The following is a 15,962-nucleotide window of genomic DNA, read 5'->3' as shown; positions in this document are numbered from 1 at the left end:
AAGTACTACAGTAACCAACATGTGCTAATGATAGATTAGTTAGGCTCAAAAAATTTGTTAGGAGTCACACAGTCGAAACATCTGGTCAATACTGTCACAGTTACTACTGCAGCTCCACCATGATTGGTTTTGGATGGGCCCGTCACTACACATTAATCACCATGTCCTTTTTACCCATCAGGAGTAAATTATGTTCAGGAATCCAAAGTTACAGCAACTCTCTGATCATAACATACTAGGATTAAACTAATTAATTAGCTGGGATGTTTTGTTATTTTACTCGCTCTCTTTCAAAATATAAGCATCATAACATACAAATTTTCTACATAATATAAGTATTGTTGGACGGGTTCTTATACTTTCAATCATTGTATAGTCAATCAAATGCATATAAAAAGAATCTAATCAATTTAAGATTCAAAAGTTAACCACTAAAATAACTTAAATAAGATTTTTTTTAATATTTTCTAGTCTGTAGTAAATAAACTAAAAATATTTATATTTTAAAATGAACACATCACATGCTTTACGGTCCAAATGACAGTACTAGTGCCTATAGGCATCTGTTGACCTCTCTTCAAGATTTCCATTGTTCACAGACAATCAAGCTGTAATTTTTTTTATTCATGGAGTCATCCTTTTCACTCACTATCACATCATAGCTACATTTATCCAATTCCTACGGATGATAATAATATATATATATATATTTTTAGTTTACAGTCATTATACATGAGCACTGACCGGGCCGGGTCACTCCAGAGGTAAGGCCGCGTTCGGATATGCTTTGTAAGTTAACTAAGCCACCTCGTTTTCTGCGCGCATACTTTTCGAACTGATAAACAGTGTATTTTTTGTAAAAAGTTTTTATAGAAAAGTTGTTTTTTAAAAATCATATTAATCTATTTTATATTTTTAATAATTAATAATTAATTAATCATATACTAATTTATTACTATGTTTTCTGTGCCAGACATAATTTAGCCTATGTACTGTCTACTGATCCATGTGATTCAACAAAATGAGCTAAAAATGTACCGCCTCTGTCTCAAAGTACCTATGACTTTTTAGAGATTAGTGTTAGGACAAAAGAATAGCTGTGATGAATTGAGATAAAGAAAACATGTAAAGAAATCAAATCGTTCAAGGTTACGATCGATTGAGATGATGCGATAGATGTAAAAACAATTACTACCTAATATATTTAGACATATATATAAATAATATATATTGATATATAGATAAATCTAGACATAGCTAAAACATTTTACAATATGAAACAAATGAAGCGTATTTTAAGACAATTTTAAATTGTAAAACTAGTTATATTTTGATATAGCAATAATACTTTTTAAATAGTTTTTTGAGCATATAGAGTGAGATAGGTACCAGTAATTAAGGTGATATGCGTCGATGCAGAGGCATATGACAAATCTTACTTTCTGATGACGATGATGCCAATATTCTGGTTCATCTCATCTACGGACACTCTCCTGTGTTCGGTGAGGAGCAACTTCGGTCACATTTGCTTCATTTTGCGTGTTATTGAAGATGAACGCCATGGATCGATCCCTTCCTAAAAAGCATATATAGCTATACCAATCAACAGATGGAATCTATGCAAGCAAGAAAAGGCATGGCAATCTTCTCACTTTTCATGGAACAACAGAACTTGGAGTGTAAAGGGCATCTTTCCTAGAGCCCTCTCTGTGTTTTTTTTTCAAACTATTTTTCAAAAAAACAACAATTGATAAGTCATTATAAATAAAGGAAATTAGGAGTGATGCTAACATTATGTGGTGTCATATCTCAACTAACAAAAACCATAACAACAGTTAGTTCATCAAAATGAATTATTGCACTAACCGATATTCTGAGGACACTGTGCTGCATTTGCATCACCACAATTATCAAAAGAAAAGCACCATGCAAAAGCTAAGCTAGTACCCCATCTATGGTTCTATAATGCAGGCACTCATGAAATTCACCAACATATCTCTTAGGTTTATGCCATTGCAAAGAAAGCCACTTTCCTCTTGCATTTTCAGCAAAGAGCACTTTGCATTTGCTAGTTTGCTACTACTAGTTTTTTTTTTCTTTTCTCCCATGCATCAATCATCACATGAGGCCATGTCACCTTTGTCACACAAGAAAAAGGAAGGGGTGAGAAAAAAAAAAGGAGATGACATGATCCAATTGCACCCCCACCATCATCACATGGGCTGCTCCCACTAAACCTTAGCTGGGTAGATTTCTCCACTCATATCATCAAAGGCCAAAAAAGTGATCCCTTCTGATCTTCCTACCATCATCTTGTGTTGAGAGAAGAGAGCAATGCTAGCTAGCTCCTGCAAAGGCTGCAACACAAACTTGGAATGAATTGAAAATGGAAGAAATCTAGTATGTATGCACCATGCTCCTCCTGCTTCATGGGGGTATGGTGACAATTGATAGGAATGTACAGTAGAGATTCTCACATGATGATGCATGCATACAGTGTTCCAGGAATTGTAAATTGTATGTATGCAGTGAGCAGAGAATGCTCCAATACCTTGATGAAATTTATTGGCGGGTGAATAATACTATTTTTTTTTTGGTTGAATGGTTCAGACACTAAAATGGATCTGCTGTTTGCTAGTGCTACACTACTACTGTGATATGCCAATCATTCTCCAATACCCTTTAAGAAATCAATACACACATCATGCATTGATCGATAACCACACAACTTATAAAAAGGGGCATCTTTGCTCCCTGACCACCAAGGGGAATATTTTTGCAGAAAACTAATTAAGGATCATGATCTAAATCGTTAGTGTGATCAAGTTGCCAAATCACTTGTGTCCACAAAATGATAGAGACATGCCCTACCACAAGTGGGTGGGAGGTAGGAGATGTGCAAGCACCAGTTTATTATCATCAAATCAGCCTAATCTTTTTGTTATTCTTGAAATGGAGCACTGCAAAGATTGCTCAACCTATACATGGATACATAAGATGTTAGGGGTTGTTTGGTTCGCGACCACAATCCTATGCATCTATATTTCCAATGTCATACTGGAAAGGTGCAAGATTTGTACTGAAAGTATCTTTTAAACTAACTGTGCTCATCCAGTTAAACCAAAATGTTGAGTGTTGGCTGTAATAGCACATCACCAGATGAATCCATGCAAGGCACTATGTGAGCTTGAGAACTGAGATTCATGGCAGTTGTCCTAGAAGAAGAGGCCAAATGACAAAGGGTCTAGCCTAGGAGACACACACAATAATGGAGCAGTGTCTGGACTCCAAAAAGGCTGCTGGTACTGTGTATGATACATGGTGAGCAGAGAGAGAGGAGAGGGGACCTCACACTGTCACAGCTTATGAGGCTGCAAGCTGATCCTGTCACTCATGTACCAACTATGGGGACATGGAGAGGACCCTGCCCTCAAAACCCATCTGAGCAGGCAATGCAGGATTGGATTTTGAAAGCTACATTTCATCCACACAATGCCAACTGTTTTCCTTGATGGATATGAAAAAAGTTGAGCCTTTTGCCAATCATGTTGATCAACTGATTACTCTCAAAAGAAGATACTGCCAGCAAGATGGGCTGTGTATAATTTGTGAGGGATTAACTATGTTTCATGAGGGAAATCTAGCAGTACAATGGTATGGTTTTATGCCTGTGATATTCTCTGGTGAAGTGCAGGTGAGCATTCAGCTCAAAGATTCACCAGGATACCAGCAAAATATGTGTTAGGTAGTCACATGCATTGCTTTCCATTTATCTAAAAGAAAGTCATGTGCATGCTGGGAGGGATTCAAAACCCAATGACAGTCCATTTGTTTGCTTGCAAACTCTGCAGATGGATACAAATTTACCTTTTATGTGGTTTGGAGTGTCAGTGTTTCTGGCGAGTAAGGCCAACACTAGGATTTGGATACATGACACACATTTTCAGCACACACTTGAAAGCTTATAGCTGTGTAAAGGGGAGGTTGGTAAGGTTTCAGTTTCACCAACATTGGTCTAGGCATTCACTTCTCTGATCTTCCACTGAAACACACATACAGCGACCACTGATAGGGAAAGAGCAGTCGGTATGAGGTATGGATTATCTGTGTCACGCTTTCAGAAGTGCGATTTCTCCAAAAACTTTCTACATCAACATTGCTTTGATAACTTTTCCAAGTTATTCTCTCCGTTCCATGTTATAAGACTTTCTGATCTAGTCTACATTTATATATGTGCTAACGAATCTAGACACATACAAAATATATACATTGATACACGATACATGTATATTGATACATGTAAAACATATACATTGATACATGTATATTGATACATGTATGAATTTAGTCAAACCTAGAAAGTCTTATAATATGAAATAGAGGGAGTATTTGTTAGCATTATAGTGATATTTAATTCATCCATATGAGCAATTTTCATGTCCATAATCTGTCATACAAACTAGCAAAGGTCCGTATGTTCCAATCGAGGTGTATTTATTTTTGAGAAAAAAATAGTCATTTTAGATGGATGGCGAAAGCAGTGGTGTGATGGGAGAAAGCTGAGAGCGTGGACCATCATAAGTTTGCAGCTGAGAGTGAAATGTCAAGCTGATAGATCCATAACCTTGTTTGTACTGGGAGACAGAGATGTATTAGTATCAGAGTGTGCGTGCATGGACAGGTACCGGCAGACCACATCATTTGAACATTGAAGCTACGAAGACAGGCACCGTCTCCAATTCAATTCTGCCGAAATCCGCCATCATTTGCACAGGCAATACATGTATCTGCTGCACTCCACTGTACCACTACAGGATCATTTGTAGATTGACAAAGATCCGAGTTTGCCTCATGCCCTCACCCTCAAAAAACAGTGGATATCCAGAGTTGATCCGTTACTGCTGGCAGTAAGGTAGCCAGCTTGGCCAATCAGTAGAGCAAACAGTGAGGAAATTAGCAGATACTCTCTCCAGTTTGATAATTCCTATCGTTTGGACAAGGACAGCCTCCAAAACCTATCTTTAACCATAATTTTGTATCATGATATATATATATATATGTTTGCTTTTATTAAAGTATTTTTAATACTAACCTATGCATATTATCCTAGTGTTTTCAAACTAAATATTTTAAAAAGCTATTGATAGTCAAAGTTTTAAAAGTTTAACTTCAGTCTTTATCCAAAAGGGCGAGCATTATGGATCTGAAGGGAGTGCCAGGTAGAGCAGTGGATCCATACATACAAATGGTAGATTTTGAGGAACAAGTGATTGGCTGAAACATTATGGCACATGTAAAGACTTGTTAGATGTATCACTACCGAAAATTGCACAACTTAAATTAGCTAATGCTACATCACTACATATATTGCAACAAATTAGAAATTGAAGCATGATCGAGCTACAATTTAATTGAAGCATGATCGTGCTTCAATTTATCCCTAAAACAGATTCACATGGGTCACTAATGGATAATGTAATGCTAACATTTGCCACCCTATTAGGAATCAATATCACTACTGATTGAAACCAAAACTAAATGCTAGCTGTATTCTATAGAACATACAGAAGCTTAGGAGCCACGCGAGAGAGCACCAGCCGCAAATAAAAGATTCCTCCGAGAAAACTGCAACAAGAAGCAGTAACGTTTACAATGCATAAAGTAACAATTATAACTCATGCAACATAATGGATGGAGGAGAAAAAAATTCTTACCTGCAGAGTATAAACAGGGGTTGATTTTGTAGGGAGGACCTTTAGCATCCTCAATCGGTTAGCTGAACCACCTTTGCTATATAAGGACATTTTACAAGAGTAAGGCAACAATTTGGTATAAGCATCTTTATAAACACTTTGATCAACTCACGTATCATCCATCTTAAGAGCCTTTGTGCTGGAGGAGACATCCCATAGTTTCACAGTGCAGTCAGCTGATCCAGATGCAAGTAATGCCCCTTCACAGCTAAAATAATTGCAGAATATATTAACAGAGATCAACCATATTTCTTCCTATAACTACTGCAGAATGCAGCTTACAGATATCACAGAACAACACATCATGACTTACACCCTATGAAAGAAATAACAGCGAGCATTTGTATATACAAAACATATACAAGATACATAGGAAGCATTGTATGAGTAAAAGTGACCTTACATCACATAAAGCAGAAAGAAAAGCATAACAATAAAGGATCATTTACAGGATAGTTTAAACAAAATGTTCCATATGTAATCACCTGTAAGTTTGTAACCAACAGCTTCACTTGTAACTAACTGTGTGTTTTTATGCTGCTAAAAGCGAGGTTGACATGCGAATGCAATGATAACATTTTGAAGCCTGTACTAATCTTGTTGATTTATTTGAGAAATTCAAAGCATATAGTCAACGAAAAAGGCTGAACTATTGACCATAAAAAAATAGATTAAATTGCAGTTTCGGCCGTCTTTTATTATCCAAGTTTCACTTTGAATCACCCTTAAACCTATATTTTCACTTTGGACCAAGTAAATTTGCAATTGTTGTGGTTTGGACCACCCTGAACAACTTCTCATCATGCTCCCTTTCAGAAAATATATTGACTATACATAGATGGTAGGTCATCAGTGTACTTGTCATATGGGGGCGCACGTAGCGCGTGCGACGCCGCGCAAAAGGAAACCGCCACGAGTGGCTAAATTAGGAAAGAGAGATTGGTTTACTATTTTAGTTCCTTAAGTTTAGGAATAATTGGTTGAGGATAAATTAGGAAAGAGAGATTGGTTTACTATTTTAGTTCCTTAAGTTTAGGAATGATTGGTTGAGGATAAATTAGGAAAGAGAGATTGGTTTATACTATTTTAGTTCCTTAAGTTTAGAAATAATTGGTTGAGGCCTTGGGCTATATATTCCTCTAACCACATGTTGGATAAAATTCAAGCAGATATTAGTCATCGATTCTTCCTCTGTTCTACAACTAATCCTACGGCAGAGGGGTAAAACCTCGCCAGAGAAGACGGATCGCGACTATGAACTACGTAGCTGAGGTCCTGTTACCCGGGGACCCGATGACCTTGACAGTACTGATGTGTTTAAGGTGGTTGATGTGTACTGAAAAATCGTTTGGGGTGGTCCAAACTGCAACGGTGCCAAATTTACACGGTCCAAAATGAAAAGATAGGTTTATAGGTGGTCCAAAGTGAAACTTAGGTATTAAATTGTGACCCAAAGTGCAATTCACTCAAAAAAATTACATAGCAAAGTAGTACTGAGCTGTTGATGGTAAAAAAAAATTACATAGAAAAGTAGCAATCATTAACTGAGGGATCAACATATTCTTACAGGGTTAAAAAAAAATGTCACCAGGGTTCCAAAAATCGTCAGTTAACAGCTGGTCACTGCACATTGAAACTGAAAACAACCATGTGGATGTTTTTGCTACCGTTACGACTCCTTCACCCTTCTAATAAAAACTTCCAAATTAAAGCTGTACCAAAATACTCCAATTTGCTTCCACTTGTATATCCCAAAGCCCAGCTCTAAAACAAAAAAGGCAAAAGGCAGAAGCAGCCAATTCTGGTTTCTAATGCCCTTATGACTGATATCATTTAAAGAAATCTAAAATTGCGCAACCTTCCAAATAAATCCTATCAATGAGGATGAAAGAAACAATGAGCTGATTTCTTTTATATAGATCATGTTTACTCAATCTAAATAAACCAACTGATTTTACAAAACTCAGTCCTACATGCACCACAGCCAGTTTGCCAAGCCATGCTATAACTAGAGTAGTCACATAATCCTGCTGTGTCTATATATATATATATATAATTTTCATCAGTCAACTACAGCATCAAATGATAATTACCTGTATGCAAGTGACCAGACACAAGAGTTGTGTCCCACTGGTGGTGAGATGTAACGACCAGAAGATATATCCCACACCATGATGGTTCCATCTTCATCTCCAGAAGCCATGTATCGCCCATTAGGAGACATTGCCAATGATAAAACCATACTTCTATGGCCAATAAACATCCTTATACATTCACCGGTTTGAACATCCCATAGTCTTACAGTTCTGTCACTAGAGCCAGTGGCAATGTATTTGCAGTTGACGTGCCATTGCACACACTGTCAGGAAAAATATTTACAAAAACACAGACATCAATACAGGAATTTAGAAAATAAGCATGTAAGAAGATATTCCAACATTAAGTGATCCTACATAAGAAAATGACAAAAACCATGAGTACACTTACATCAACATCAGATAAATGCCCAGCCATTATTCTCAAAGGCTGGATTTTATCCATTGACCAAATTCTAGCTGTCCTGTCATGCGAAGCACTAGCAAAGTAATGACCAACTGGACTAAACTGACAGAAGAAAACAGAAGAGACCATGAGCTTTTCATTAGGACATATAAGTACTTAATACTCCATCATGAAGAGTACTAACAATGAAAGATCAGTTAGGAGTACTTCACAAGGAACATTGCACTTCATGTTTAACAAGATCCACACTAATACAAAGGAGTGCAGCACAACAACTCATGCTTCCCTTTTTTTTAGGTATTTAAATAGCTCATCAAAGTAAGAATACCTCAAATATTGTATCTACATTAATGGTATATTAAAAGAACTGATAATCACATACTTGGACATCCCAAACAGGGTAGTTGTGTCCTTTGTAGCAAACAAGATTCGCGTTCAGCTTGGTACTCCATAAGCGGACTGAAACAAGTAAAGAAAATATAGATAAATTATGAATTCTAACTGACAAAGTAACAAGACAATGATACAAAATAAGCAAAATGAAACAAGATTTTACTTGTTGAGTCAGAGGATGATGACAAGAGGAAGTCCCCAATTGGACTAAACGTGGCAGAATAAACTTGTCCAGAATGACCTTGGAATAATGTATAGGATTTTCTCCCTTCATCTGATGTCGATACACGCTCACCCTGGGAATGCCCATTCTCTCCTTGTGAACAAGCTGAAAATTACAGGTCCTTCAATCAGTAAATACCATCATTGCATAACAATTGACTTTGATGCTAGGGGAATTAATGTTATAAGACTTCTAAGGTTCTGAAAAGGTTCCAGAGTAAGATACTGCAATGTCATGAGTGCATCAGTACATCCAACAAGTATGACTGAAAATCATTTCAATCTTAGGACTTGTAATTGGAACTTCAAATGACCCAAAAGGATATACCATTGAAGTACTTTTCAGAACAGAAGGCAATCATGACATAAACCAGGCACAAATTTACATAAGTGTTTCAACATAACAAAAAGCAGAACAAACATAAAAAATAAGCAGTGGAGAACAACTAACATGTTTTGGGAGGCTGGCCAATCTTTGACATATCCCAAACCTGGTGAACAAGGAGAATTTACACTTTAATATTACGAATTGATTCATAAATCACATAATAAGACGCCACCTAAAAGGACTAGCCTTCACTGATGAGTCCGCGAATCCACCGACGACCAATGAACCATCATGCGAAATCGATGAGCAATTTAACCTGAGTTCCACATATAATGATTAAACCAAATGATGCAAAATTGCAAATAAAAATTGACAGACATTGAGCCATAGTTAACCTTACCCATTATGTGTATTAAGGAATGTGTAGAAGCTGACAGATGGCAATGCCAAGCTATTCAAGTGTGCACGGTTTCGCAAGTCCTCAAGAATTGACTGCTCAACTTCAACAGATCTGGAAAAATCAGTAAATATCTATCAGATTCTTACAGATCAATGTACACTTGGCAAATGAAGGCTGATGAGTCAACAAAGATGTCCAACAACAAAAATAATAAACATGTAAATAAAGAAATTATTACAATTTAATACTCTCTCCTTTCCACACATATAAAGGATCCTGGATTCATGGGTTTTGGAGAAAGGATTTGTGGACGGAGTACAAGAGAAAACATCACCATAAAAAACCTTATCAGTGGATTTAATAGTCATGTTATGTTGATAGTCTGAAAAGCAAAAGGCAATATAATATTTGCGTTTGTTAGTATCTTACAACATCCGTTTCATATTGTAAGACTTTCTAGCCTTGCCTAAATTCATCCATTGATGAATGTATATAATTTATATATATGTCTAGATTTATTAGCATCCATATGAATGTAGACAAGGCTATAAAGTCTTACATTATGAAACAGAGGGAGTATAAAAGTGCTTTGGACGTCCCAAATATTCTACAGTTAAGCAACTGGCAATGGTCAAGGCATGAGCAAACCTCTAAGCAATAACATATTGGCATGTGGACATGGGATAAACAAATCATTTGAGCAGTGTGAATCAGGAAGCAGTATGTTGGTCCATAGCATATGCACAGCAGGGGTCAAATTTTAAACAACAGTCTGCAGGGAAAATGAAACACTGGCCACGTGAATTAAATTTTGGTGCGACAGCTGACTGGAAGGGAAGATAGTAGCAGAATTGGCCCCTAACCTCTTTGCTTTGATCTCAAAAAGGGCAAAGAAGCAGCTTACTGTGGTGCAAGCTTTGGTCAATAGAAGATGGGTGGCTGACGGCCCAGGTCATTTATGAGTACTCGGTCATTTGGGATTTGGTAGAAGGGGTGGTTCTGCAACAAGAAGTTTAAGATCAGCATATTTGGAAGTTCGCCACAGATGGTACGTACACTTGTAAATCCACGTACGAAGCTTATTTCCTGGGATCAATCAAGTTCGCTCCTTGGAAACGCATTTGGAAGGGCTGGGCCCCTCTCCATTGTAAATTCTTCATTTGGTTGGTTGTCAATAATAGATGTTGGACAGCCGACCGACTTGCTAAGAGTGGATTGTAGCACCCAGCGGCATGTCCCCTTTGTGATTAAAGTGAAGAATTCATCCAACACATTTTGATCTCCTATGTTTTATTCCCACCAAGTGTGGAGGACACTCTTCTTAAGGCTGGGGTTTACTGATGCAGCACCTCAATCCTCAACTGATCGTTTTGTGAGATGGTGGTGTCAAGCTTCTAAAGGCTGGCCAAAGGAAGTGAGCAAGGGGCTTAACTCCTTGGTTATCCTAGTAGCTTGGGAGATTTGGAAGCATCGCAGTGACTGCGTCTTCAATGGCGCCAATCCTAGTGTGCCGATGGTCCTGCATGTGGTCGAGAATGAGGGAAATCTTTGGTGCTTACCAGGAGCATCTGCCCTCCAGAAGCTTCTTTGTGGGCCGGCAAACTGGGGCAGCTATTTATGCCGGTGTTGGCTGTGTTGTGTGTGTGGGAGGGCTTGTTCAAATTGGGGCAGCTAGCGCTTCCGGTGTTGGCTTTGTTATGTGGTGGGAGGGCTTTGGTTCTCCTATTTTATATTTTGCTTTATTTCCTTCATCTTGATGAAATGAAACGTAATTCTCTTGTGTTTTCGAGAAAAAATGAATTAAAGAACATTTGGTTGCCTTCCTCCTAACCATGGACCAGGAAATGCAATGAAGAAAAGGTTATGATTTTGTCTTAAGCTAAAACCCTGAATCATTTCAGGAGAACTCTGTAATCTTAGGTCACAAACCAGACGACAATCAAAGTTAGATGACCAAACTGGACTTCTCGAAATAAAATTTGAAAGTGATTAAAAGCATACGTCACTGGAAGTGTTAGCTCTGGTTTAACACGTGGTGCCACAGAAACCATGCTAGTTTCAGATTTCATGTTTTTCCCTGCGGCTCCTACAAGCTTGTCCTTTTTGATCTTTTTATGCAAACCAGCCTGCTTTCCACCTTCTAAGGATCTTTTCTGTAGCAAATATAAGAAAGAGTGAATTTAGAAGGCTACAAACATCTAGATACCTAGCTTTCCTAGATGCTAGCTAGGGAGCACTGAACAAAGGAGAATGCAGAATCGCAGAGTGGAACAAATCAATGAAACATTGCTCTCGGATACGGCTGATAGTCAGTGCATATCAGGAAGTATTTTTTTTATATAATAAAGCAAGCATAACATCTCAAGCTGTTAACAGCATGGCTCACACTAAAAAAAGAAAAGCTTGTGTTTCAATGACTGACGAGTAGGAAGCAAAATGTAACAAGACTAGCATACTATAAATAGTTTCTTGCCTTGTTGTCTTCTGTGTCTGCATCTTTGCTTTCTGTTTCAGTTTTATCAGAATCTGAAATTGCCTTCTCCATTCGTTCTTCAAGTGAATCTTCAAGCATCTTCATAGTGGAATTTATATAAAAAAAATCAAATGTTTGAGCATAGTGAACAGATAATAATAACACATGTGTTGAATCCCATTAAATATTAACTGATCGTTCTAATAGTTTTAAACCGTTTAATCTGAATCATAGCTATTGATAAAACAAATGATGGGAATTGGGAAACCACCACACTGGTACAGCACATACCCCCCAATGCACCTCCTTCTGATTTATCTGTTTCCTCAAGTCCTTGCTAGTTCCAATCAGAACAGCTGCATCTGAGTCATCAGCGATTAATGGAGACTTCCCAGAGGATACTGTTAACATTGTATAGGAAAATGGGAACAAGATTCAGAGAACTGACAAGGAGCAAATGCAGGATGAACATTTAGGTCACTAATCACGACGAATTAGGGAATCTTACCTTCAAAAGTTATGCGTTCATTGATTATTCCAAGCAACACAAGGGCTTGTGTTTTGTGGAGATACTGGAGAAGCAAGTCATATGAAGACTGCCACCAAAACAATACAGAAACTTTAGTTGGAGAAGCTGGTTTACATTTCCATTGAATCACACAGGAAATTACAGTGGCTGTCACAAAATGTTGTCCCACAAAAAATAGTGCATAGTACAGAGTTGAAATTACCCCACATAGCTTAATTCTGAATTTATTTTCCCTTAAAGATCGAGCCACTTCCATTTCCTGTAAATTACAACATTTAGAAGGATAGGTCATAATTTGTAAAGTTTGAGAAGATAAAATCAAATTAAAAGAGTAAGTCTTCATTCCAAATAGGAGGGTGCAATGTGGACAGTCTCACTTACTACCTCCAAGTGTGAAGGAGAAAGAATGCCTTCCAGCTTCTTGAGATCCCTCGAATGCTCATGGTCTTCACGAAATGTGTGGAAAAATGAGTGAGCTGCAGCACTCATAAGTTAATATATCAAAGAAGAATTGCCCAGAATAAACTGAAAGAAAGCAAAAAATGGCAAGATTCATAATTATATCAACCTAATAGCAAGCATTACCTTCCTGCGTATGCCCCTCTGCCACTAGATCCATAAAGCAGTGGATAAACAGTGGATAAAGAATGCGGAGTAATTCATGCTACAACAGAAATCAAAATTCAGAAAGAATGTATATGGATAATTTAGAAACATATAAAATGCATATAACGAATTATACAAAATCAAAGAGCAATAGTAACTTATGTAAGAAACAAATCCACAGGAGGTAAAACATACTTTCTGGTCATGTAGTTAGTGCATATGTTTGTAGGAATACTCTTTTGCCTTCCAAAAGGTGGCCAACAGTGTGGATTAATGGAAGAAAAAAAGGAAAAAAAAAGACTCTTTAAGAGTTTAAGTAGATGCTCCATCTGAAGCAACCAACTGTGACTCTAGAAGCTTGGTACATAAAACAGACTTAACCATTTTTAACAAGAGAAACAAGTGACCAGCTCTATGAGTACCACAGAAATTAGCTCTATATGAGTACCACATTAATAAATGAACAGATTGGATATAATCATTTCATGCCTCAAAACAGGTCAAACATGTATGGTGTGAAATGCTACAAAATTTAGGGGTTATGGAAGTGAATTACAATCAATGCTTGTAACACACCTTGTATTGATCAAGAGAACTGTATGCCCATGTTCTTAGTTTACTGTAGCCATCATAGTACCTCGCTGGATCGTTTTCGGACCTATCATTGCAGGTGATGACACGATCAAAAGGCCGTACAGGGTAGAGATCATAAGAGATGTAGAATGAACTAAAAATATGTGTACAGAATTAGATGCTGCTAATATCAGAACGAGACAAACACAAGAAGAAAAACCATCCCTGCAGTCAGAAGCAAGTGCTACTCTAGAATCCATTCCATGCAGTGAGAGTATGTGGTTGAATACAATATAAGAAAACTATGGCAGAATTTCTCGTCGAAATGTAGCTCTGCAGTCAACCTCGTCACAGAAATTGCTGACGAGGGTTCAGCACTCAAATTGATGCTACCAATCGCTTCCTCCACAAAACCATCCCCAACTCCCAACCAAGCTACCTTTTCCCTTCTCCAAAATGGCACAGATTACTTCCACATGAAGAGGGAAACCACGAGCTCACAACAAATTGAGGCCCCGTAGTAGTCGAGGTGTCAAAAACAGCTCGGAAAATCTCCAACGGAATTGCACCAAAACACTAGGAAATCATCCAACCACTAGGTTTCCGAACTCCAAGCCCCAGGCCGAGGAGAGGGAGCGCAGAACGGGCGCGAGGGCGAGGGCGAGGGAGAGCAGAGCAGGAACCCTACCTGGAGAGCGCGGCCTCTGAGAAGGAGGAGGAGGAGGCGGTGGATAGGCGGTTGCGCTCCTCGTGCAGCGCGAGCTCCGCGAGGCGGAAGCCCTTGCGCTGCAGGTACTGCTGCACCTTCTTCTCCATCTCCTCGTCCTCCATTGCGGCCGCGCGGGCGGGCAGCGGAGGTCTAGGGCTTTGGGAGCTCGGGGTATTGGCTGGGATCCGTGGCGGGGTGGGAACTGGAGAAGAAGAAGAAAGAAACACGGGGAGGGGGAGAGCGAAGGCCGAAGGGAGGAGACAGCGTAACGCTTTTTCAGGAAGAGGCCCAGCCCAGCCCAGCCCAGCCCAGCCCAGCCCAGACCAGCCCAGCCCAATCCCTATTGCCTTGGCGCAGGACCGGAGGACCCAAGCATCTACAAATTTACAAATTTATAAGAGCAATTTCAATCTAACTACTGGTTCCAAATCCCAATCATCTATAGTTAAGAGCAACTCTAACATATTAGCAATATCCATATGTAAATTTGCCTAGTATGGAGATCTGTAAAAAGATGAATTAGCAATATCCATATGTAAATTTGCCTAGTATGGAGATCTGTAAAAAGATAAAAATGTTTGTAAACAGGTGGATAATCCAACAACCCATCCAAAATCAGGACCGTGTATATTTGAATCAATTCCACATCATCACTTGTAGGCCCACGGTGATTAACAATAACAGAATTCAACCACCGTCCGAACCGGTTCTATGCGGCTGTGCGCATGGTCCCACGGCATGATCTGCTATCGCTGTGCGCGGGAAGGGAGGAAAGGCGAGCACCTCTCGTTCTGGATAGATGCCGAATGGGGAAAAGTTTTAACCGAGCAGGATACCGAGCGAGGCAAAATAGCCATTCTATTGGATGCATGTTTTTGGACATTTTATATAAATTTAGCTATCCAAATACTTATACACAATTTGTTGGAGTTGCTCTAATATAATAGCTATTTATATAATAGTTATCTACAAAACATATACTACACTATTAATACCTAATATTACCTATCATACACACAGCTCACACTGTGACTTTAGTCCATGCTGTAGCTGGTTACAAATATGTAACTCGCTGCTCTTCTCTTTCCTTTTTTATCTCTTTAAAATATATTTATAGATGGTTTATAGTCTGTTATTGTACCTCATTATCTGGTTTCTTTTCCTACTGGCTTTCCTGACACGTATTTGTACATTCGTCTTATTAAAAAAATTACATAATTATCATTAATTTTGGTAACAAGAATGTCATTTGATTAGCCGTTCATGTAGCATTTATGTACTTTTATAAAGGTATTTTAGTAATAGAGATTCATTGTCCTTATATTTATATATGAACTAGCTAAATAGCCATTCAGCCCATGCGTTTCAAGGAGCTGTTGAATATTCCACCGATTTCATGGTTCCATATGTTATTTGGTGGCTACGGAAGATCAACCACTCACCATGTGAATCCTTTTTTAAAAAAGTATAGATT

General features: G+C 38.3%; 1 protein-coding gene across 5 annotated transcripts; it reads right to left on the bottom strand.

Annotated features, from left to right (window-relative positions):
* Nucleotides 1-5,213: 5,213 nt before the first annotated feature.
* On the bottom strand, nucleotides 5,214-14,670 carry LOC102711273 (transcription initiation factor TFIID subunit 5-like). Of its 5 annotated transcripts, none has more exons than XM_015839844.2 (19): nucleotides 14,468-14,670; nucleotides 13,783-13,864; nucleotides 13,186-13,264; nucleotides 12,982-13,076; nucleotides 12,803-12,859; nucleotides 12,580-12,667; nucleotides 12,363-12,472; nucleotides 12,072-12,170; nucleotides 11,600-11,751; nucleotides 9,599-9,709; nucleotides 9,445-9,514; nucleotides 9,322-9,361; nucleotides 8,812-8,976; nucleotides 8,638-8,714; nucleotides 8,241-8,357; nucleotides 7,847-8,112; nucleotides 5,866-5,961; nucleotides 5,715-5,790; nucleotides 5,214-5,625 (listed from the first exon to the last, which is right to left on the bottom strand). In XM_015839844.2, exons 1-19 carry the CDS (start codon nucleotides 14,608-14,610, stop codon nucleotides 5,572-5,574), a joined length of 1,977 nt encoding a protein of 658 aa, XP_015695330.1. In that variant the 5' UTR covers nucleotides 14,611-14,670; the 3' UTR covers nucleotides 5,214-5,571. The 5 variants fall into 5 exon arrangements, with proteins under 5 accessions (XP_015695330.1, XP_006657544.1, XP_015695331.1 ...); XM_006657481.3 differs by having other exon boundaries at nucleotides 12,985-13,076; XM_015839845.2 differs by having other exon boundaries at nucleotides 12,982-13,046.
* Nucleotides 14,671-15,962: the final 1,292 nt, after the last annotated feature.

Source organism: Oryza brachyantha, chromosome 7 (assembly GCF_000231095.2).
Source record: "Oryza brachyantha chromosome 7, ObraRS2, whole genome shotgun sequence".
Lineage (NCBI taxonomy): Eukaryota > Viridiplantae > Streptophyta > Magnoliopsida > Poales > Poaceae > Oryza > Oryza brachyantha.
This window is presented reverse-complemented; position numbering and strand designations above follow the sequence as displayed.